Below are 21122 nucleotides of genomic sequence, written 5' to 3'. Positions count from 1 at the left end.
TGGAAGGACTTTTTTAAATTAAATGAATCACGTGACCAACAACCATATACTACTTATCGTGGTAGCTCATCAAAAGTTGAGTCGAGTTGATTTGCAAAATTATGATTTAATGGAAACAGTTTAATTGTGAATTTTTATTTTTTTTCTAGAATTTAAAACATTTTTTGTGTATATGTGTAGTATGTGTATACCACTATTGATACATTGTCACACTAATTTGTGTAATAAATACAGTATTATAGTACAACTAGATGAGATAATGTTGAAAAAAAGTTTTAAATATGTCATCTGTGTGTTTTAAAAGTTTTTTTTTTGCATAAAATACTGAGTTAAGAGCATCATGTTTTTGTCTTGTAGTATGAAGTGCCAGTGTCTCCTGCAGATGGCGATGTTTCGACACAAGCAGAAAACTGCCGTAAAGTTTTCAAAAACTCTTTCAGAGTACTTTCAGGTAAGTTCAAAGTTCCAGTTTTCATTTTTTTTGTTACGTCTTCCAAATACCAAATTGAGCTTCTCTTTCAGAGCTTTGCTCAAGCGTCACACATTTCTCCTGCGTGTTCATTAAAGTAAGACATCTGCTATTTTTGTCCTTTTTTTTAAGTCTGCACAGAACATAACTCTTTCTACTCTTCTCCATCAGAATCACAGAGAACCCGTCCTCCAGCACACCGTCTCCAGCTAGTTCAGCTTCTGGCGGTTTAGGTGTGGGCTCATCTGGTGCCACTGTGACCGTCCCTCAGGAAATCGAACAAGTGACCTTCACCTACATCAACATCACTGCTTTATTCCTAACCGCTCAGGACATGTGGGAGCAGGCGGAGGAGCTGGCACACAAAGGCAGTGGTGAGAGCAGAATGAAGGAAGTTTATTTTACAGAATTAAATATGGTGTATATAAAAAACGAGTTTTAAAAAGTTTGAAAAATCTTTACCATCTTAAATAAGGCTTGGTAAATGGCGTATATTTATAAAGCGCTTTACTATCGTCTTAGAAAGCCCAAAACACTGGGTAGTCACTGCCGTTCAGATACACTCTGGAACCACGAGACCCAGAGCAGGACCCAAACCTGCGATCTTCCAATCAGAGGTCGACCGCTCTCCCTCTGTACCATGGCTGCTCCAGTAGAAAAACAAGATTTTTTAGCTATATCTAACAGAAATTGAAACCAGAAGTCCTTGCCTCTTGTAAAACTGTGATAAAAATGTGTTCAACCTGATTGATTTCGGGCCCTGAATGTAAACGCATTATACAATTTTCTGTCATTCAAATTGAAACTTTCACTGCAGAAAACAGTGATTCATGACTCAATGTAAAGACATTTCATGCTTTGCAACGTTCTGTGTTTCAGGTTTGTTGGCAGAGCTGGACACCGCTATGGGCCCATTGACTATAACTTCAAATATGAACTCCATGGTTCGTTATACGAGACAGGGCGTTCACTGGCTGAGGCTGGACAGCTAAAAGCTGGGAGGACAGGCGTCAAGCTGCTGCTCTGTCTGTTTGTCCGCCACTTTTCAGATTCTGACCTGCACTGTTTCTCAGGTTTGTGCCAGATTCTTTTGTACGTCACACGGGCTTCACCGTCCCCTCATCAAAGATGATCGCACGTAATTCTGAAGCGTAAAAAAAAAAAAAAAAAAAAATGTGGAGCCTCCTATCGGCACTTTGAGATTGTGGACAATCTGCTTAAAACTTTATAAGGGAAAACATCATGTTTTTTTTTATTATATTTTTCAGAATCTGGAGTTTAATTAGTTTTATTTTGGGGCACAAAGTTGTATGACTAACTAGGGCTACATAATTCTGCGTCAGTTTGCAAACTTCAGATGGGTATAACCACTCATTTTGACTGTTTATTGTTCAGAATTTGGCACTTAAATCCGGTTGAAACTCCTCAACATCCAGTTTCTTTTCTTTCTTTAAAGAGAACACATTTTTTTTCTGGTTATTTCAGATACAGACAGAAGGAAACTAAGGTTTAAACAGGCAGAAGACGATAGAAGAAAGTAGAAGATAATATGGTCAGGGTTTGAAGCCCTAAGAAAAATATATTTGAGTATTGCTTTTATAGTACCACAAAGTAGTATACGTTTTTGTGTCATCTGCTCTGATTTTAGGGCCCGTTTAAGTTTTTCCAAGTTGAATGATGACTATCAAATTCCAATGATCTGCTGGTTTGTTGTCATGGTGAATTGAGTGGATTTAAATTTCAATTTTGACAAAAAAATTGAGTGAGGACAGTTGAAGTAGTTTAGGAGAGATTTATTCACACGTGAAGTTCTGTACCAGGTAAAAGTACTTCTTCTTCAGTCTTACTGATCCTGATGACCTACCTAGTTTGTTTTAGACTCTCGTTTTCTGGTAAGAATCAAATATAAGCTGACTTTTATTTCGGTTGACCAAAGTTGATTTTTTTTGTGGTGAAGATTTCTTGGCGGAAAGAGTGGATAGTTTTCTTTGAAAGTAAAAGATTATGATTCTCTTTATCTTTTGAATCCTGTCGCCTCTAGCTGCCAAAAAGTCCTAGTGTAGTTTCTTTTGGGAACACTGAGTTCACACCTGGCAAAAATGTGATTTCTTTGAGAGAAAATGTTTGTTTTTTTTACATTTGTGTTACAAAATCCTTTTGCAGATGCCGTTAGTAAATGTTCAGCTAGACTTTTACTTTGAAGGGGAGTTTGAGCACCTTCTCACACTACAATTTTTGCTAAGCTAACCCAATAAAGTTAGCTGGAAAACAGTTTGTATTCATATTTTTTTTTTTATTATTATCAAGCACCATTGAAACACAGGTTCCCAAAATGGTACAGATTTTTCATTCAGCAGAAAGCCTGTCCAGACTACCTCCACCTCTAAAGCAGTAATCCTTCAACCAAAGTAAAAATGTTGCCATGATTTAAGTAAAACAAAACTTTTTCATATTTCTTTTATTTTGAAAAGTAGCAGTTCTCCTGCAGTTGTTTTGGAGCACAGCAGCGTCCTCTGTTGGCAGCACCAGAAGCTGCAGTGACGACAAATGAATTATTTACCAAAGAATCTGTGTTAATGTAAAGCAGATTAATTTCGGTAACTTATTATTTATTACAGGAGATGTGGGGGTGTTAGGAAATAATAGGTATTTGTGATGCAGAAGACTAGAGCACCTATTATAGGTGCAGCTATGTTAAAAATGTCTGAATAAAGTTAATGGGGTGCTTCCAAAATGGTTCTTCCCTCAGTGTTTTTTTTTTTTTTTTTTATTTAGGTAAGCTGGTGCCATAGAGTTAAACATTTTATGTATTGATCTCCAAAGTGCTTTCTGTATAAACAATCTTTACAGTTTGGATGCAATGTATAGAAAAGATCAATATTGATTACATTTCAATCTGGTTACTGTCTTTTTTTTTGTAAAAGAAAAACATCCCAAAGAATTTGATTAAAAATAAATGTTCAGAAAAAGTTTTCCTTTTTTTTTAATGGAACAAGGAGTCTTGTGTCGCGATGTACAAACACCACTGGAATCTAATTCACTTTTCTTTTGTTTTTTATTATTAAAATAAACAAGATTACAGTTGGTTTATGCCCACATTTTCTGAATTATTCACATAATAATCAAAGTGCACAGAGAATTTTGTAAACATGTCAATTTTTATTTTATTACAGTATATACAACAGTAATTATGCCTAGAAAAGTTAAGAATGTTAAAAAAAAAACATAATTTGTTGAAGTTTTAGAGCTGATTTGCAGTTTATGTATCCGACTCTCCTCCAAAGTTGGGGTTCGAGAATGTGGGCTGCAACAGAGAGGAAGTGTTCAGAATCGTCAAAACTCGATAATTGTAAAAAATAAATAAAAATCTTACCACGTCCACTCTGGTTGTGTTTGTGGGTAAGCTCAAGCCGCTCAGTTTGTATCCCCTGACGCTAAAAACGTAGTACAGAAGGCCAACGATCAAGCAGAAAAAGACGATTGCTCCGATGACGGCGCCGACTATCACCCCAGCATCTGTAGAGACGACATGGGCAGATCGTTTTATACTGTCTGTTACCATGGTTACATTAAAAAAAAAAACTTAAGCTAAGAATTTGGAGATAAATTTGGACATTACTTGTATTAAAAATCAATATTTACTTGAAATAAAAAAAATGTTATGCTAATTTCTATGATCAAAACACGTTATTCTGACTTTATCCAGCTTTAAGTGCAAACTTTTAACAAATTAGAGTGAATTTCAGGATAAAATTAAAAAACAAAAAAGTTAATCTAAGTAGAAAGGCCAAATTATTTTGACAAAATTAGTATCTATTTTTCTTTACTCCACATGTTGGTTTCAGAATTCCATCATTACCTCCTCCCGTAGCATCGGTGGGAAAAACTGGATTTTTATTCTCATCCGTTGTATAGACTGGAGAAAAAAATAGTTTTAGAATTAATCTCTGGGTCAATTTCAACTTCCTTAACTCTAAACCTGCAGACTTGTGGATGCTCACACTGGCGATGGCGGCAAGCAAAGCCTTTCTGTAGCATGCAGTTGTTATCGTTCCATCGCCCGTCGGGGTACATCTCCACGCAGTTCTCCTCCGCGGCTTCACCGGGGTGGAAGGCCGCGTTGGGCTCACCGGGGGCCCAGTTCACATATCCCAAAGGGGTGCTATCCGTCCAGCCCCAGCCGACTGAAACGCAGATCGTTTAGCTGGAATTCTGTTTTTCTGCAGCTCTAAATTGCGTCTCCGACTCACAGTTTCGGTCTCTGGTGAGGCCGATCCAGATGTGGTGATTTTTGGTGTAGTTTAAGTTCCGGATGAACTCCAGCTCTGCTCTGCTGTGAATGGAGACCAGCTCGGTGTTGGCTGACTGGCAGAAGTGTCTGGAGTCCGGCCAGGAGTAGCCCTGCTTCTCGTTGTAGACAAAGTAACAGTATCTGCCGTACGGGACCCAGAAAGGCAGACATTTGCCGTCGCCGGGGCTGGGAGTGGGAGGAGGTTTCTCTGGAGGGAGACGGCAGTCAGTTACAGCAGAAATGAGACGTCAGCGCTTTGCAGAGGGTGGTACCTGAGGAGATCTTGCAGATGTAGGGCTTTGCTTGGTCACATTTGGTGTCGTTCCACGTCCCGTGGAACCACTTGGAAGCGTGCATGCTCACACAGCCCTCCTGCCTGTGATTGGTCGGCTCTCCTGGTCCCCACTCCGTGAAGAAAACGGGCCATCCATCTGACCACGAGTACGATCCGTCCACCTGCATTCACAACACACCTGAGTTTTTTAGATCTTGGAATTGTGCGACGCTTTCAGAGTTTAATTGGGCACCATGCGCCGGAGCCCGATCCAGGCGTCTGCTTTTCCCTGCAGGACCACGCCCGCGACAAAGGCCTGGTCATAGCTCATGTCGATGCTGGCCAGGTTGCCGCCCTCCTTCTTGCAGGCGTCCTGAGCGTCGCTCCAGATCGCCAGCTCCTCCACCAGCTTGTAGCAGTTTTGGTACCAGGAGATGTAGCCGTCTGGGCACGGGCTCTTCGTCGGAGGAGGCGGCTGGACGCTGCTCGCTAATGAAAACAGGTAAGTTAATGTAAGGCTTTTGAAGGTTTTCAGATTCATCAAGAGTTTACTGACATTTCTTCATGTAGCAGACAAAGCTGTGGTTTTTATGACAGGCGTCGTCGTTCCATTTGCCGCTTGACACCATGCTGTGAGTCAGTGACACACAATGTTCCTGTTGAGCAGAATAAACGTCAAAGTCGAATCTGAAGTTTGGGAAAGGCTCTTAAATGCTGCTTACCGTTCCTCCCACGTTGTTGGGCTCGTTGGTATCCCAGTTTGTGTACAGCACCGGGCTGACCCCGTCGCTCCAGGCATACTGGTTCTCCGCCAGCAGATCAGACAGACCGATCCAGGCGGCGTGCTCTAGATCTTTGAGATAACTGGCTACAAAGTCTGGAAATGAAAAGAATTAGCCTTTGGATAGATGCTGAGAAAAGCTTAGGAACACTAATCAACCAATCCTACCATTTTCATATTGACTATCGATGATGGCCAACTCTCCTCCTTGTTCTCTGCACCAGCTCCGAGCAAAAGACCAGTTCCCTTGAATCTCGTTTTTCTTCCCCTTAAACAGGAAGCACTTGTTCTGGAAACGCAGCCAACCTGCAGGAAAATGGGAAAAATGATCAAAGATTTGGGGGTTTTCTCAGCTTATCTCCACTTTTCTGTGTAAAGTGTGAATTCTAAACAATTGAAAGTGATTTTCTTGAAGTCCCACTCCGATTATCCTTTGATTTATATAACCAAAAAAATACAAATAAAAAACTGTTTATTTTTCTGCCGAGCGGCAGAAGTTCATTAGAAATCCACCTCTTGAGTTGTTTCAGAACTGTTGGCCTGCAGTAACCCCGCCCCCTTCCCCATTATCCCTTTGTTTACGTGCTCTCCTGCTAGCTTACAGCCCCCCACAACCTAATATTACTGGTACAACAAAAAGGGTAGCAATCTCGAAGCTACCTGCTTGTGCAGTTTTGATCCAGATTCCAGCTCGGATGAGGAAACAAAGACATACACGGCTCTATTTGTCTACAAGTGAGTGAATCAGAATGGAGCTCAGCAGGGAGCTTGTGGGCCACTAACTGATTTATGGAAGCACTTGTGACTCAATTCAAAATAAAAGTCACAGAATAAGCTGCGCTGAAAAAGAAAAAGCTATTTGGAGAATTGCTTTATCTCTTTATTCAAGAGTCAAGTAATGCAGTTACATTGTAAAAATGAAAAAGCACTTCTGTTTATGCCTTTTCATTTTTAAATTTGGATATTCGTAATTGAATTTTGGTACCAAAGAACTTTTCTAGTACTGACTTTTATTTTGAATTGAGTCACAAAAGCTTCCATACTCTTTCACAATGATTTTAAATAAAGAAAAACTCTACATGTGTCCTCCATAATTAGAAAAATGCTACAAGAACATGTTAAAAACACTATTTTCATTGGAGTGGGTCTCCGTTACTGTAGTTGAGTAGAATTGTTGATTTCCTTTTCTTTTTTAACACATTTTAATCCATTTTTTAACTATTGATAGAAAATGTTAGTTTAAATTGGATTTCAACCCCTTCACCTGCAGGACAGTTGCCCTCCCAGGGCTGTGTGGGTGGAGGAGGGGTGTGGACATCTCCAGGACGTTTCTTGCAAACGTATCCTGCTCCAGCCCGCCCACAGTTGGCATCGTTCCATCCACCTTTACAGTTTAAATACATGAAAAGCATCAGCATGAAGGTTTGTTTAGTTAAAAACACACTCAAAATACATGTTTACCTTGATGTCTGTTCATCTGAACACACTGCTCTTCTCCGTTGGCGTTGTTTGGCTCCCCCGCAGCCCAGTGAGTGTACGTCACCGGGGAGGAGTCGGCCCATCTGAGGGGAGAAAAAAGTCAGTTTTATTGCTGCGATGCAAATAAAAGGCTTTGAATTGTGTTTGATGTCCATACATGTATTCTCCATTCGCAACTCCGAACATAAACATCCCGATCCATGCTGCGGTCACCTGCCCTGTTCCCACCTGGAAGACCGTGAACATGTCACATTGGCATTTTTAAAGGGGAGACGAGTTTCCTAGTGGTAAAGTCGGTGTTACCATGCTGCTAACGTAAGCCTGCTCGTCCTTGTCGTGGATGGAGACGAGCGTGGCCTTCTCGTGGAAGCAGCGCCTCATCGCTGTGGGGAAGTCCACGATGTCCGTGTCGTTGTAGTAGTAGCAGATGTTGTTGTTCTTTCTCCAGCCGGGGTTGGAGCCACAGTCGGGAGCTGCAGGCGGAGAAATCCCATCCAACACTCAGTATTTTGGGCTTGTATGTGAAGCTAAGATCTGCAGAGTCGGCGTACCTGGCACTGGGGGCGGGGGCTCTGGGGGGTTGATGGGGTTCTTTCCTTTGGAGATCTCGCAGATCCAGTCCTGATGAGCGTCGCAGTTCAGGTCGTTCCACCAGGAGAAGGTCCCATTGGTGCTGCTCACCATCTCCACGCATTCCTCGCGGCCCTCGTGGTTATTGGGCTCCCCGGGGCCCCAGTTGGTGTGAGATAGAGGCGTGCCGTCAGTCCAGGAGTATCCTAGGGTGCAAAGAGTCCATAAGTTTGCTTTGTTGTTTTTTTGTTTCTCCTTCCAAGGTAAGTTTTTACTCGCCTCCTTCTATCGGGTTGTGCTTCAGACCGATCCACTTGCTGGTGCCTTTGGTGTACAGCGACAGAAACTCCTCCTCCTCCTGGTTGTGGATGCTCGCCAGATCGGCTCCTCTGGAGATGCAGTCTTCCAATGCTGCCCCCCAGCTCTTCTTCATGGACCAGTCCACTTTGTGGAAGAGCTGCAGTGAATCAGAAAACACAAACCACTCACCCCGTGATCTCCCGTCAGAATTTCAGTGGTTATAATGACAAAACTTGCCTTGTAGCAGTGTCTGAAGTGCGGCTTGGCCGTCCAGCCGTCGGCGCAGCCCTGTGAAGGCGGTGGAGTTGGCGCCTTAGTGGGTGGGGAGATGTCCGGTCTGGGCTTCTCACACACAAAGGAGTGCGTCTCCAGGCACTGCATGTCATCCCAGAAACCACCAATTTTGCCCGTCGTCATGGTGACACAGGTACCACTCCCAGTATCTGCGGAGAGGAAGAATAGTGTTTTCTGATGGGGAAAAGTATTCTCCGGATCAGCTCGGCTTGTTCAGAGTTCCCTCTGTACCTGGCTGGTTTTTATCCCAGTGGGTGAAGGTGAGAGGAGAGCCGTTGTCCCAGACGTAGTCCACGCCTCCACCTTCTCCGTGCGCTCGCAGGCCAATCCACCAGTAACCAGTCTTTCCCGTCAGCGCAACTGTAAAATGGGACTGCTCATAACTGCAGAGGAACACAGACAGGAGAGTAAAGTAAAAACCTGCAAAAGTCAGAGCTCCACTGTCAAAATATCATCTCACAAATACTAGAGAAAAGGATCCAGTGATCTACCTTTAAATTAAGAAAAGCTTTAATTCAAAATTTAAGTTTGCTTCTTCCCACTTCTTTTTAAGCAATACATCAAACTTTACTTGATTACATTTAATGAATCTAAATGTGTATAGAATGAATAACTACAAAAATCTATACTTATGATTATGAATAATTAGTTATTTTTTCTTACATTAATTTTACTTTTTTGTTGTTTTTTTCAATTAATGCATTTCCTTATTTCTGTAATGAGTCTGACCAATATATATATATTGTATTGTCTACAATAAAAAGTCAAAAAGAATCCAAATATTTCCACCAAGAACCATCAGGAGAATAATAGAAAATGGTTTGTTATGGAAGATTAATCATCACTTTAATAAAAATGATAAAAAAGTGAGTTTATTCTGCTATTCTTAAGATGTCCACTAGGGGGTATCCCCAAACGCAACACAGATTTTAAAATGAAAAATGAAAAACAAATACTCAGCCATTTATTACTGGATTCTGAATTCTATAAGACGGACTTCTAGATATAACTTGAGGGTAATACCGAAGCAAAATCTGGTGATTTTGTTACATATTGTGGTTTATACTCTAAATATAAAGACATAAAACCTAAATTACAGTTAATTTTCAGATGGATTCATTTCAACTTTACCTCTTAAGAAAGCCAATATTTAGTGCCATATGAATCACAGCACCACCCCTGTCATACTGATTAAGTTTATTTTCATGACCCCAAATTTTATAGAATTCATGAAAAAAATGTTTTTGCTTTTAAAGTATGAAAAAAAACCTTCCCACTTTTTTTGTTCTTTTACAGATTTAACTTTACTTAAAAGGCCTCTGTCAAAACATTTACAATATATCTATTTTTGTTAATTATTTAACTCTAATTTGTCATCTTTTCTCCTGTAAATCTAACAGGACCCCTTAAAAACGAGATATGGAACTCTCATTCCCTATCATATTTTTAAATAAATCTCACTGAAAACCGACATCATCAAACTCACATGTCTCCAATGTGCAGCAGGAAGCTGTCTTGTTCAGCGCAAAAGGCTTTAGCATCAGACCAGGTCCTGGCTGTCTCCTCCATCCAGTAGCACGAGTATCCATAAGCATCCCAACCCTGAAACCGGGAAGAATTTAACCCAGTAACACCTGAGATGTCACTTAAATAACTCACACTTTATACCAAACTTTTCAACCGATCAATGCAATTCCAGGAGATTTTGCTGGAATGACAAAGTTACAATAAGTCAAAGAGGGTTAAGAAGTGTTGGCCTCTCCCACCTGAGGACACCCATACTGAGTGGGCTGGACAGAAGGCGCCGGGTAGTGAGCTTTAGGCTTTTTACAGATGTAGTTGTTGAGTTCAGAGCAGGACTTATCATTCCACCGGCCGCTCTGCAATATAAGAAAACGTTAAAGTTAGCATCAGATTTTAATGTCCTGCCACACTTCCTTCTTATGGCGATGACCTGGTATAGCATCTCCACACAGTCCTCACTGAAGCCGTTATGGTTGTTGGGTTCTCCTGGAGCCCAGTAGGTGAAGGTCACCTCAAAGTCATCCGACCAGGTAAACATACCAGGCACAAGGAGGTCATTCAGACCCGTCCACAGATTGTTAGTGGCTGTAAAAGTAAAAAAAAAAAAAAAAAAAGGATGTCGGCTAAAGTCTTTTTTTCTGAATGCTATTTTTTTTTTCGCCCAAAGCCTTACCCATGTACAAGTAGCTTTCCACCCAGCTCTGCTCCTTCATTGACATGATGGACACAAGTTCAGCACCCAGATCTCTGCATTTACTCTGAGCATCCTGCCACGTCCTCTTGTCTCCAAAAGGTTTGTAGCAAAACTCTCCAAACTCATACCAGTCCGGTCCTGGACATCTCAGCTCTGTCAAAGAAAACAGAGAACTCACTAGAAACTGTCAAAAGTAGAGGTGGGACATTTCAACTCACTTTTATATTATAAAAATTATATTTAGAAGCATACTTAAAGTAACCTTTCTGGTATAATATTAGTTTACTGGCTATACATTGTAAATTTATTCCAAGTTTTTTAAAGTACACTTTGAAGTATATCTAATGTAGCTTTTAGTGTTTGCTTTTAGTTTACAATCAATAAACTTCAACTGATTAGTGTATTAAAACACATTTTAATGTACTGGAATATTCCAAGAATACATACCAGCTACTTTTAAAGCTGTGTAAAAAATGTTTTTAAGGACAGTGACAAATATAGGCTAAATATATTTAGTATATTTTTAAGTATAATCCAAGTATACTTAACATGTACTTCAGAACTTGTAAAGTTTATAACTAATAAATACCAAAAAAGTAAACTAAAAGTATACCATCTTAATTTTAGTTTTAAAAAAAGTATAATTAAAAAAAAATCTTATTTTTGGTAAAGGTTCAAATGGTTTATTCTTAAAAAAAAAAAAAAAAAGGTTTTAGGGAAAACAAAAATATGTATTTTATTTACAATTTACCAAGGTAATATATTGATTATCGCAATATATCCCATATTATGATTTTATCAGTATCGTAAGCCATGTATCGTGAGTTACCCTCAAATTCCCAAACCCTAAAAGCATGAAAAAACAAAAGAAATGCAGTTTATTTGACTCACCTCCATCCGCAAAGATGAACGATACGTCATAGTGGGTGTTTGATCTGTGGGAGCAACATTTATTATTTTTTATCAGCAGCTCTGGATTGTGGGGCGACGTGAGAAAAAAGGGATGGAGTGTACACACTGTCGGGTGGTGATTCCGTTCCTGGTGGAACCGGCGTAAAAGTCTTGTCCTCCAGCTTTCAGGACCGTGCAGTCTCCTCCGTTGTCATTGAGGACCACTCCTGCATGGATGGCAGCTGCACAGATGTTTGAGTCCTGGAAAAATAATTAAAAAAAATTAATTTAGTGAACATGCATGAAGATTGCATGGTGGGGGATCTGCAGGTACTTACACCCCGATAGACCATCGAGCCGTAAACCGTGTAATCCGACTTTGCACACGCAGCTGGACAGTGAACCCTGAGAGAGGGCGGAGCCACAATGAAAAGAGATGTAGTTGACGTACAGAAACGTATTTACAGTCCAACTCACGTCATTCGATCGTTGGCTGAGCTGAAGTTGGGTTTGTCTGCGCATGTAATCGCATCTGTAGGAACATAATTTCTGGGATTATTCTGCAGCATCAGCGATCAGGCTGTGGAGACGCATGAGTGATGTGTTCTCCTCACAGTCGGGTGTGCATCCCAGCACCTCTAATCTCAGCCCTGCCTGGTTTTTGAACTCCAGCGGGATGATGCGGATGAACTGGGTGGACACTGGCGTGCCGAGCAGCTGGGTCTCTGGGGTGTTTTTGTCCACTGAACCCAGGAAAAACTACACATTTCAAATTAAAACACACATTTCAAAAATAGAATTATTTTGTGCTTTGACCATCAATTTTTTAAAACTTACATCCCCGTCAGCTGTGTAGTCTTTCCAACTTATCCCATCTATGCTGTGTTGGAGTTTATATTTAGTAATCCAGTTTTCACCATCAGAACAACCCTGGATTACAATCCCTGTTACTTTCCTGGTCTGACCCAGGTTCACTTGAATCCAGCTTGAGGTTGCTGCAGGACAAACATAAAGTTTGGTGTTTTTCTGACCCAAATATGACAACAAATGTGCTTTCTTTGGTGCGTGCGTACCACTTCCTGAAGGCTTCCAGCAAAAATCTCCATTCAGCCGAGCCTTGCTGGGAGTGTAAGACCCGATGGAGGAGGACGCAGAGAGCTGTTCGTCGGGGATGCTTCCGTCTTCCACGCCCAGACCATGCAGACACACTGGAAGAAAACCTGGTGTGAGCATCTGCCAGAAGACACAGACCATGAGGAGGAAGAAGAACCTACCTTTCTGCTCACAACTATAGACGATCTCGAGATATTTGGAGATGGTGGGGCAGGGGTCCTGCTCCACGTGAGCGTATGCGAAGCAGAAAGGCCGGTTGTCACATTGCTTTCTGTACTGAGGGAAGACACCCTGAACGGTGCAGCTGCCTAGAAAACAACAATAATAATAACAGATTTGATCTGACTCAAACAAAAATGGAGGATTGGCTCCACAAATACCTTCGGACCCCTCAAAGTGAGGACAGATGTCGTTGCTCTTCCGTCCGAAGAAGGCCGACTGGATGTTGATGACGCTGTCGTGTGGACAGTGAAGGACGGCACTGGAGCCCTCGCAGACCACAGCCGTCAGAAAACCTGCAATTTAAGACAAATTGATCAAACTTGTTCTGTCAGAAGTGAATAAAAATGACAATCACTGCAGGTGTATTTACCGTCGTGGGGTGGAGGAGGTTTAGGGGTGTTTCCTGAGAGCAAACAGGTTACAATCACTCTACTGTACACAACATGGAATCTCTGCTAAATCAACCGCTAAAGTGACGTTTCTCACCTCTACGCTTGCAGATGTAGCCTCTGTTGTACTGACAGTTGTCGTCATTCCAGTAGCCATTGTTGATAAGAATAGACAGACAGTCCTCGCCATAATAGTCATCTGGGTTGCCTGAGTAAACAGGTAAACCCAGCAATTTAAAGACTACTTTTTTTTACAGATCAACAATAGAATAATATTCACATCTCAGGAATGACTGGTTTGACAAACCTGCGTTCCAGCGGATGTATCTGAAGGGAGAGCCGTCTGTCCACTCCCAGCCGCCCTCCGTGACCGAGTCGTGGCCCCCCATCCACAAAGAGATGCCGGTGGGAGACTGCTGGATCACACCTGTCAACCAGCGGAGAAAAACTCATTTTAGAAAAAAAAAAACGTTTTTCTTCAGCTTAGTGTAAAATTCTGCCCACTTTTAATCACTAAATAAACTTAAAGAGTGGATGTCCAACATAATTGTAAGTAAATTTTGAAGCTACTTAAGTATTTAAACAGAGGATTTAAAGACTTATAAAAATTATTTTGGCATATATAAAGAAAATGAAGCTTAAAATGTCATTTCTGTGAGTTTTTTTATTTCAATTGTTGTAAATCAATCAAAAAATGTGCTTTAAACAAAGTTTATTTGTGACGCACCACTAATGAACTACTGCCGCTCTGCAGAAACTATGACCTAGAAAACGACATAAATTTTTAGATTTTTTCTGAAAAACAGAATAATTATAATGAAAAGATTACTCAGAATGCCTTTAAAATAGATCAAACGATGATCGGAGTGGGACTTGAGAAAAGTCAGCTGAAATTTGGTTTGTTGCATCAGCTTAATAACATTTTAAACGACTAATGGTTGTTATTTCTTTGAGTCAGATTAATGCTTTTTTTAAATTTTATTTTGAAAGTGTCTCAAAGTAGTACATCTCAAAGTATTTTCTCTTAATCGTTAAAAACTTTTCCATTAAACCAACATCTCCTTATTTTAAATGAAGCTTGTGCAATTTTTGTTTTTCATTAAATTAATTTCTTCATTGGCAACAAAAGTAAAGTCCCCTTTTCCTTTAATGCATTATTCTTTATAAACTTTTGGTTGCATTTTGTGTGGTAATTAAGATTACTGCACAATAATTATTGTGTTATCAGTTTTTTAATAGTATTTTTAGTTTTATTTATCTGTTGTCTAAATACAGCTCTATGGTAACAAGGCAATTTCTACTTGTTGGGGTCAATAAAGTTTTATTCTATAATCCAGTTAAAAGAAAGTGAGTCACCCTGAATGAAGGCTTGCTCGAACGGGTCTGTGATGCTGACCAGATCTCCTCCTTGGTTGAGGCAGTCAGCTCGAGCCTCAGACCAAGTTCTCATGGACAGGAAGTTGAAAAGGTAGCAGAAGTCGTTAAAGGGGTCGAACATCCACGATCCGCATTTATCGTTCCATCCTGAGGAGAAAAGACCAGATCAGATCCACGAACCACATCGTCTGCTTAAAGGTTAACAGGAGAGTTCATGAATCTGACCTGGTCCAGATGTGGGAGGCTGAGGAGGAGGTCCAAGTCCTTTAGCTAGGAAGGGGAGCAGCAAATGTTAGGAGCAAAGAATCCAATGAGGAGCAAGCAAGTTTATTTATAAAGCACTATTGCTAGCCAAGGCAATTCAAATCGCTGAACAAAAATGTGTAAAATTACATAAAGAAAATAAAAATCCATTGATAAAACACAAGTAAAATCATAAAAATCCACAAGATTAAAATTCACAAATTTTAAATCATTAAAACATACACAATAGTTCCCATTTTAAAACACATTGCTAAATAAAAAGTGCACGAAGTTGTGAGAACATCCCACCTTTTTTGCAGATATATTCCCGAGTGGAGGTGCAGAAGTCATCGTTGAACAATCCAGGCTCGGCGTGATTGTGTCCCCTCAGGTGGATGCAGTCCTCGTTGTCCTGCCAGTTGTCGGGCTGGCCGGGCGCCCAAGGCAGGAAGTCCTGGCGAACACAGGAAACGGCATCATGAAAGACACCTGCGCGGTCGAGGGTTCGGCCTCCTGGCTGAGCCACTCACTGCAGGCGTCCCGTCGGTGTACACAAACTGGTTTTCAGACTTGATGTCGTTCAGGCCCACCCACGCTTGGCCCACCATGTGAGCTGGAGAAACGAAACACACCAAATTACACCTTCACAGCTTTTACAGCCTCCCACTCGTGATGATGATGTTTCTCACCTGTCAGGAAGCTCAGCTCCTCCTGGGAGTGAATGCTGGCCAGATGACCCTGCTGTCTGCTGCAGTGATCCTCAGCATCCTGCCAGTTCTTCACGTCTTCCGTCTCCAAATGATAGCAGTAGTTCCCGTACAGCAAGTATCCAGGATCACAGTGGTATTCTAAAAAAAACACACACACTAACAGTTAAAGAAGTAATACTTTAAAGCAGGGGTGTCAAACTCAATCGCAGAAGGGGCCAAAATCCAAAACATACCTTAGACTGTCGGCTGAACAGGATAAACATTTATTAAAGACTCTAAAACTACATTTTTAAAACTTTAAACCTAACTTTTAAACATAATTATGAACTAGATATGTAGCATTACCTGCGATGATGCCAGTGTGAAATCTGTAAGCTAAATTTGGCCACTGAAGATGCTAGTGCTGATAGCTGAAAATGCTGAAATTGATAGCTGAAAAAGCTAACCAGCTAAAATATTAGCTAAAAAACTTAGGTTAGCCAAAACAGCTAGCATGTTGCTCAAAAAATAGCTAAACTTCAAAATAGCATAATATATATATATATATATATATATATATATATATATATATATATATAAAGCCTAAATTAGCCAAAACAGCATGTAAATATTAGCCTAAGAGTCCAAAAGCTTAAAAAAAGACTAAATTAGCTAAAACAGCTAGCATGTAGCCTAAATATTTGCTAAATTGCAAAACAGCCACCAAAAAAGCCTAAATTAGCTAAAACAGCTAGGATGTAGCTGAAATATTAGCTGAACTCCAAAATAGCTTTAAAAATATCTTTGTAAATGCCCAAATAGTCCAAAAAGATAGCAAAATGTCAATTTAAAAAACGTTAAAACCATAACTTTTTAACATGATTATAATAATTAACATAATTATCCAGAATAAATCAACTTCAACCTTAAATAACTTTCAATATTTTACTCTCCATAAAAATATATATTTTGTCAAAATAATACAAGTTAAAAATAAGTACAAGATAACATCGGGCCATTAATAACAATAAAACAAAATGATCTGGAGGGCCGGAGGGCCGGACCCGGCCCCCGGGCCTTGACTCTGACACATGTGCTTTAAAGGAAGCAGACGGTCTGACTGACCTGGAGCTGCTGTCGGTTTCAGGCTCTCTCCACCCGTCAGCTCACAGACAAAACCCAGACTCTTGAAGCAGTTGGTCGTTTCCCATTTGCCCTGATAATTCCCTAAAAGCATCGAGAACTTAGATCATTATTGCTTCACAAAACATATGAAGATGAACTACAGAAAGCTGCTTCCACCTGTGAAGATCTGTCCACAGTCCCATGAGCCTTCAGTGTTTTGAGGCCAGCTAGGACCATAGTTTGAAAAGGTGGTGTCTGTTTTATCCACCCATTTGAAAACCCCATCCTGGATCATATCTTTAAAAAAAAAAAATGTAACAGGGTTAATATGTCATTGTTTTAATGTTTGAGATTAAACAGATTTGAGCAGCACCTGATAAGCCGATCCAGATGTCAGGGATGTCCACGTTGTGAAAGTCCGGAAGGTTTCCGTTGATGAAGAACTGTTCTTCTTCACTGAACAAGGAATGGGACAAACATGAGATTTATGGCTGTACTTATACACATTTAAGACACCAAAAGATCACATGACCACAAATATCCATCTTACCTGTTTATGATCAGCAGGTGAGCCCCCATATGAGAGCACCTGGTGAGCGCCTCATGCCAGGAGGTCAGGAGCCTATTATTAGTGACCATCCAGTAGCAGTTCCCTGCAAAGGTTTTCCATCCGAAAGGGCAGGTGGCTGCAGGGTGAGGAGGAGGAGGAGGAGCAGTCCGTTTAGATACTGCCAGGTGCGAAAGTGAGGAAGACGGGCGGGACAAAAGCTTACTGTTGACTGGGCGTTTGCACATATACGGGCGCTCGTATCTGCATGCGTGGGACCGCCACTCCCCAAATTCGTTGGTTTGATCCTTGATGACTGCAGCGCACGAGCCGGCCTGTGTGTCACTGTCAGAGAGTGAGGGTTGTAAGAAAACGTTGTAAAATTACATTTAATGCTTGATTTTTATGTTATTTTTGTGTGTGTGACATCTTACGCTGTGGGTTGACCATCGCCCCAGTTTGTGTAGCTCAGTGTGAGAGAATCTGACCAAGTAAAATCACTGTTCCCGTTTTCAAAATGACAGGAAATCTTGTTGCATTTCTGGAAAAATCCCAAAATATCCTCATGTTTAGAACCTTAAATCAAATCTAAAGCTTCTCAGAATTCCTCTTACCAGTGTGGAGAGCCCAATCCAGAGGTCCAGATGTGATGGACCCATCGCTCCGACGACATACGTGTTCTCCTCCTCAGATGTTATGGACACCAGGTCTCCTCCCTCCTGCACACAGTCATGCCGGGCTGCCGACCAACTCTTCCTGGTGTCTGACTTGAGTTTGTAGCAGCTGGAGCCAAACTGCACCCAGCCGTTAGCCAGGTCACACTGAGGCAAAGTGTTTGCTGAAAAAGGAAAAAAACTGTTTTTTAAAGGAAGTTTTTACCAATTAAAAAACGGTTTCTATCTGCTCACACAAACATAAAATACATTTTTTATTTTCAGGGATTTTGTGTTTGTTCGCTTGCCTCCTCCTTTCACTTTGCTGCAGTTACTAAAGTAAAATTGTCATAACATAATAGATTCAATGAAGACATTTTCAACATTATTTGTTTAAAATTATGAATAAAAAATATTATTTGGCTTTTTATTTTCGGAGAAAATGAAACCAAATAAACACATGCAAAGAACAAAAATTATACAGTATCATTTTCTGAAAGTGCAATTTTAGTTTTGCAACACTTAAATAAACAAAACATGGTGGTATTTGAAATTAACTTTTGTTTTTAAGTAAAAAAATAAGAAGAATTATATTGTCATGCATGGATATATGGTTGTCATAAAACTGTAAAAAAAATTGAGCCAAGCTGTAAGTATGCGTTTTGTGGTAAAAAGTTTGATCCTTTAATAATGAAATAAACTAGCGCTGACTAGCTTGTGTAACAAGCCACCTAGTGGTTATTCTGAGAACTGACTGTTCATTTTATTAATTTTAGTTAAATGAACTTCAATCAGGAAGTGAAAAATTTGCTTTTTTAAAGAAAATGAAGACATACCCACATTAAAATGATTGTAACATTCAGAGAAAAAAATCCCAAAAAATAAAAAAAAATATATACATATATACTAGAGAAATAAACTTTTTTCAGAATATTTACTTACAATTAATGTGCTTGCAGATGTATCTTCTCTTAGAGTCACAGTTTTCATCATTCCAGTGACCATTGTTGTATCCAACCACCTCGCCACAGTGTTCATTGCCTTGCCAGTTGTCCGGCTGGCCTTGACCCCAGAGCCTGAGAGTAAATGGATTAGTTGGTGTTCAAAAGTCCTCAAATTGTAATAAAATTAGAAGTTTGTGTAACTTACGACAAGTATTCTATGAAAGGACTCCCATCACTCCACTCCCACACACCCTCGACTATTTCATCATTCAGGCCCATCCAGTAGATCTCGGTGCCGATTTGAGTTCTCACCCACAACTGGAAAAGAAAACAGGGAGGAACAGTAAGAGAAAATTCCTCCTGCGGAAAAACAATTTACGTCTAGAGTCTCACCCTTTCTTGAACATCCTGGATACTCAGCAGGTGGCTGTTCTGCTCCATGCAGTAATTGTTTGCGTCAAACCACGACTTTGTGTCCGTTGAAAAGAAATAACACTTGCCGTCGTTCTGCCTCCATCCTGGCTGACACTGGCTGTAGCCTGAAGGAAAACAGCAAAATAAAATGATTTATTATTTAAAAACACAAATCTAAATCTGATATATTTTGAAATGTATTTGCAATTTATTAATTCTAGGTTCATATTTTTAAAATACTGATTTTTTTTTCTTATTTATTGTGATTTTAATCTAGAAAATTCAGATTTCACCAAAATAAATAATTTAATTACTACAAGTGTTTTACTGCTTGAAAAATATGAATCTCTTTGCATTGAGAACAGTAGCTACTGTAAAATAATCTGATTACTCGTCGTGTTTGACAGAAACAATAAAAAGCCTAGTTAATGTGCCATTTGGTGTGTTAAAAAAGGAGTTAAAAAGACAATCAAACATAAAAGTCCCATGACAGATAAGGCAGTTCAAACACGTCGGTCAGCTCGGACCAGCCCACACAAGCCTTCGGGGTGAATGTTTGACTTTAACTACTTTATAAGCACGATGGAATCACATGATTTACTCTTAATCAGGAGAAGAATCACAATAAAAATCATTGCTGGAAAAGCAGTTTTATAAACCAAAGCAAAATATGAAGATTTAATCCTGAAAACATTTAGATGTGCACATTTCATATAATATTTATCAAAAAATTTATAATTTATTTCTTTAAAATAATAGTTTATTATTGTTTGGACTTTTATCAATTAACACCTTGATTCTTGAATTTTTTTCCAACAATTAATATATATAAGATGTTGTTTTAAAGTAAAAAATAAAAGTCATTTTGGAGCTTTTTATGCTTATTTGCATCAATAGGTGTTAAGGGGTTGAAGAAAAGTAACAATAAAATTACTTTTTTAAATTACAAATACATTTTTGTGCAGATTTTATTCATTATGAGAAATTGCTTTTGCTTCAAATATTTTTAATAAAAAAAAAAATTTTTACTAGAATAATTTAGATTTAAAGACAAACCATTTATTTAGAAAAATAAAAAGTTTTTCCGTTATTAGAATTTTTTAGCACAATTTTTTCCATATATTTTGTTGAGATTCATACAAAAACACCAGAAAAAAAATAAACTTTAGCATTCTTACCGCAGGCAAGAAGAGCAGCAAAGCTGAGCAGTTTCAGAAGGACTCCTCCGTCCATTTTTAAAAACTGTTGTTTATATTTCACTCAAAGTTCCAGCACATCCTAAAAACGTATTTTTTTTCCCCCCTTCCTGACCTTCCTCCGGTGAGCGTGGTGTGACGTGCTGGATCGTTGGCACCTTTGAGCATCATCTCGCAGCTTCACCTCTTTTCAGCATTCATCCAGAGTCCAAAGGCTGAAAGCAGTAAAACACAAAAGACCAAAAAAAAAACTGCCGTCTTCAATTCTTTACTTCATGAAAAACTTAGTAGTTTGCAACAAATATACCATAAACCTTCAGGGGGCGGGATCAGGAAGACCGCAGTAAATGCATCCTGTCAAGTTGGTAAATTTAGTGTTACATATGTCCGAAAATGACTTGTAAACTTTAATTTTAAAACTTGTTTTCCTCTACTGTAAATAAATGGATGAATTATAAAATAATATTTTGAATTAGTTTAAGAAATGTTCACATTGAGGCACTGATAAGGAAAAAAAAAGTGGTGGATCAAAGCCATATTCAAATAATTTTGATTTGATTTCTTAAAACATTTTTTAAAAATTAAATCCATTTAAGTTGTGCAACTTTTTATGCTAAAAGAACCTTCATTTGTACATTAGTAA

The 21122-nt window shown here is 39.5% G+C and overlaps 2 protein-coding genes across 5 annotated transcripts in view; one reads left to right on the top strand and one right to left on the bottom strand.

Annotated features, from left to right (window-relative positions):
* The window catches only part of aff1 (AF4/FMR2 family, member 1), a 17355-nt gene extending 14612 nt beyond the window's left edge, over positions 1-2743 (top strand). For all 4 annotated transcript variants that reach the window (XM_024299076.1, XM_024299079.1, XM_024299078.1 and 1 more), the window contains exons 17-20: positions 358-451; positions 523-566; positions 641-843; positions 1349-2743. In XM_024299076.1, coding sequence (XP_024154844.1) covers positions 358-451; positions 523-566; positions 641-843; positions 1349-1461 — 454 coding nt within the window. In that variant the 3' untranslated portion in view covers positions 1462-2743. The remainder of the gene's footprint in view (positions 1-357; positions 452-522; positions 567-640; positions 844-1348) is intronic.
* On the bottom strand, positions 2597-20953 carry LOC112163004 (macrophage mannose receptor 1). Its single transcript, XM_024299074.2, has 50 exons — positions 20462-20953; positions 19263-19408; positions 19075-19187; positions 18868-19001; positions 17887-18110; positions 17707-17813; positions 17499-17617; positions 17276-17411; positions 17099-17181; positions 16903-17022; positions 16726-16827; positions 15601-15759; positions 15442-15524; positions 15221-15365; positions 14894-14938; positions 14648-14815; positions 13599-13718; positions 13389-13499; positions 13273-13305; positions 13061-13195; positions 12842-12988; positions 12641-12775; positions 12405-12562; positions 12182-12326; positions 12045-12099; positions 11906-11972; positions 11695-11828; positions 11568-11611; positions 10656-10829; positions 10413-10567; positions 10225-10338; positions 9945-10060; positions 8690-8841; positions 8402-8607; positions 8144-8321; positions 7846-8070; positions 7598-7767; positions 7452-7522; positions 7277-7377; positions 7080-7199; positions 5984-6121; positions 5757-5911; positions 5591-5690; positions 5288-5523; positions 5033-5216; positions 4720-4968; positions 4471-4653; positions 4329-4385; positions 3843-3985; positions 2597-3773 (listed from the first exon to the last, which is right to left on the bottom strand). The coding sequence occupies exons 1-50, from the start codon at positions 20514-20516 to the stop codon at positions 3729-3731; spliced, it is 6495 nt and encodes a 2164-aa protein (XP_024154842.1). The 5' UTR covers positions 20517-20953; the 3' UTR covers positions 2597-3728.
* Positions 20954-21122: the final 169 nt, after the last annotated feature.

The sequence above is a fragment of the Oryzias melastigma genome, linkage group LG12, assembly GCF_002922805.2.
Source record: "Oryzias melastigma strain HK-1 linkage group LG12, ASM292280v2, whole genome shotgun sequence".
In the NCBI taxonomy this organism is placed as follows: Eukaryota; Metazoa; Chordata; class Actinopteri; order Beloniformes; family Adrianichthyidae; genus Oryzias; species Oryzias melastigma.
The sequence above is the reverse complement of the archived record's forward strand: the minus strand, read 5'-3'. Positions and strand labels throughout refer to the sequence as shown.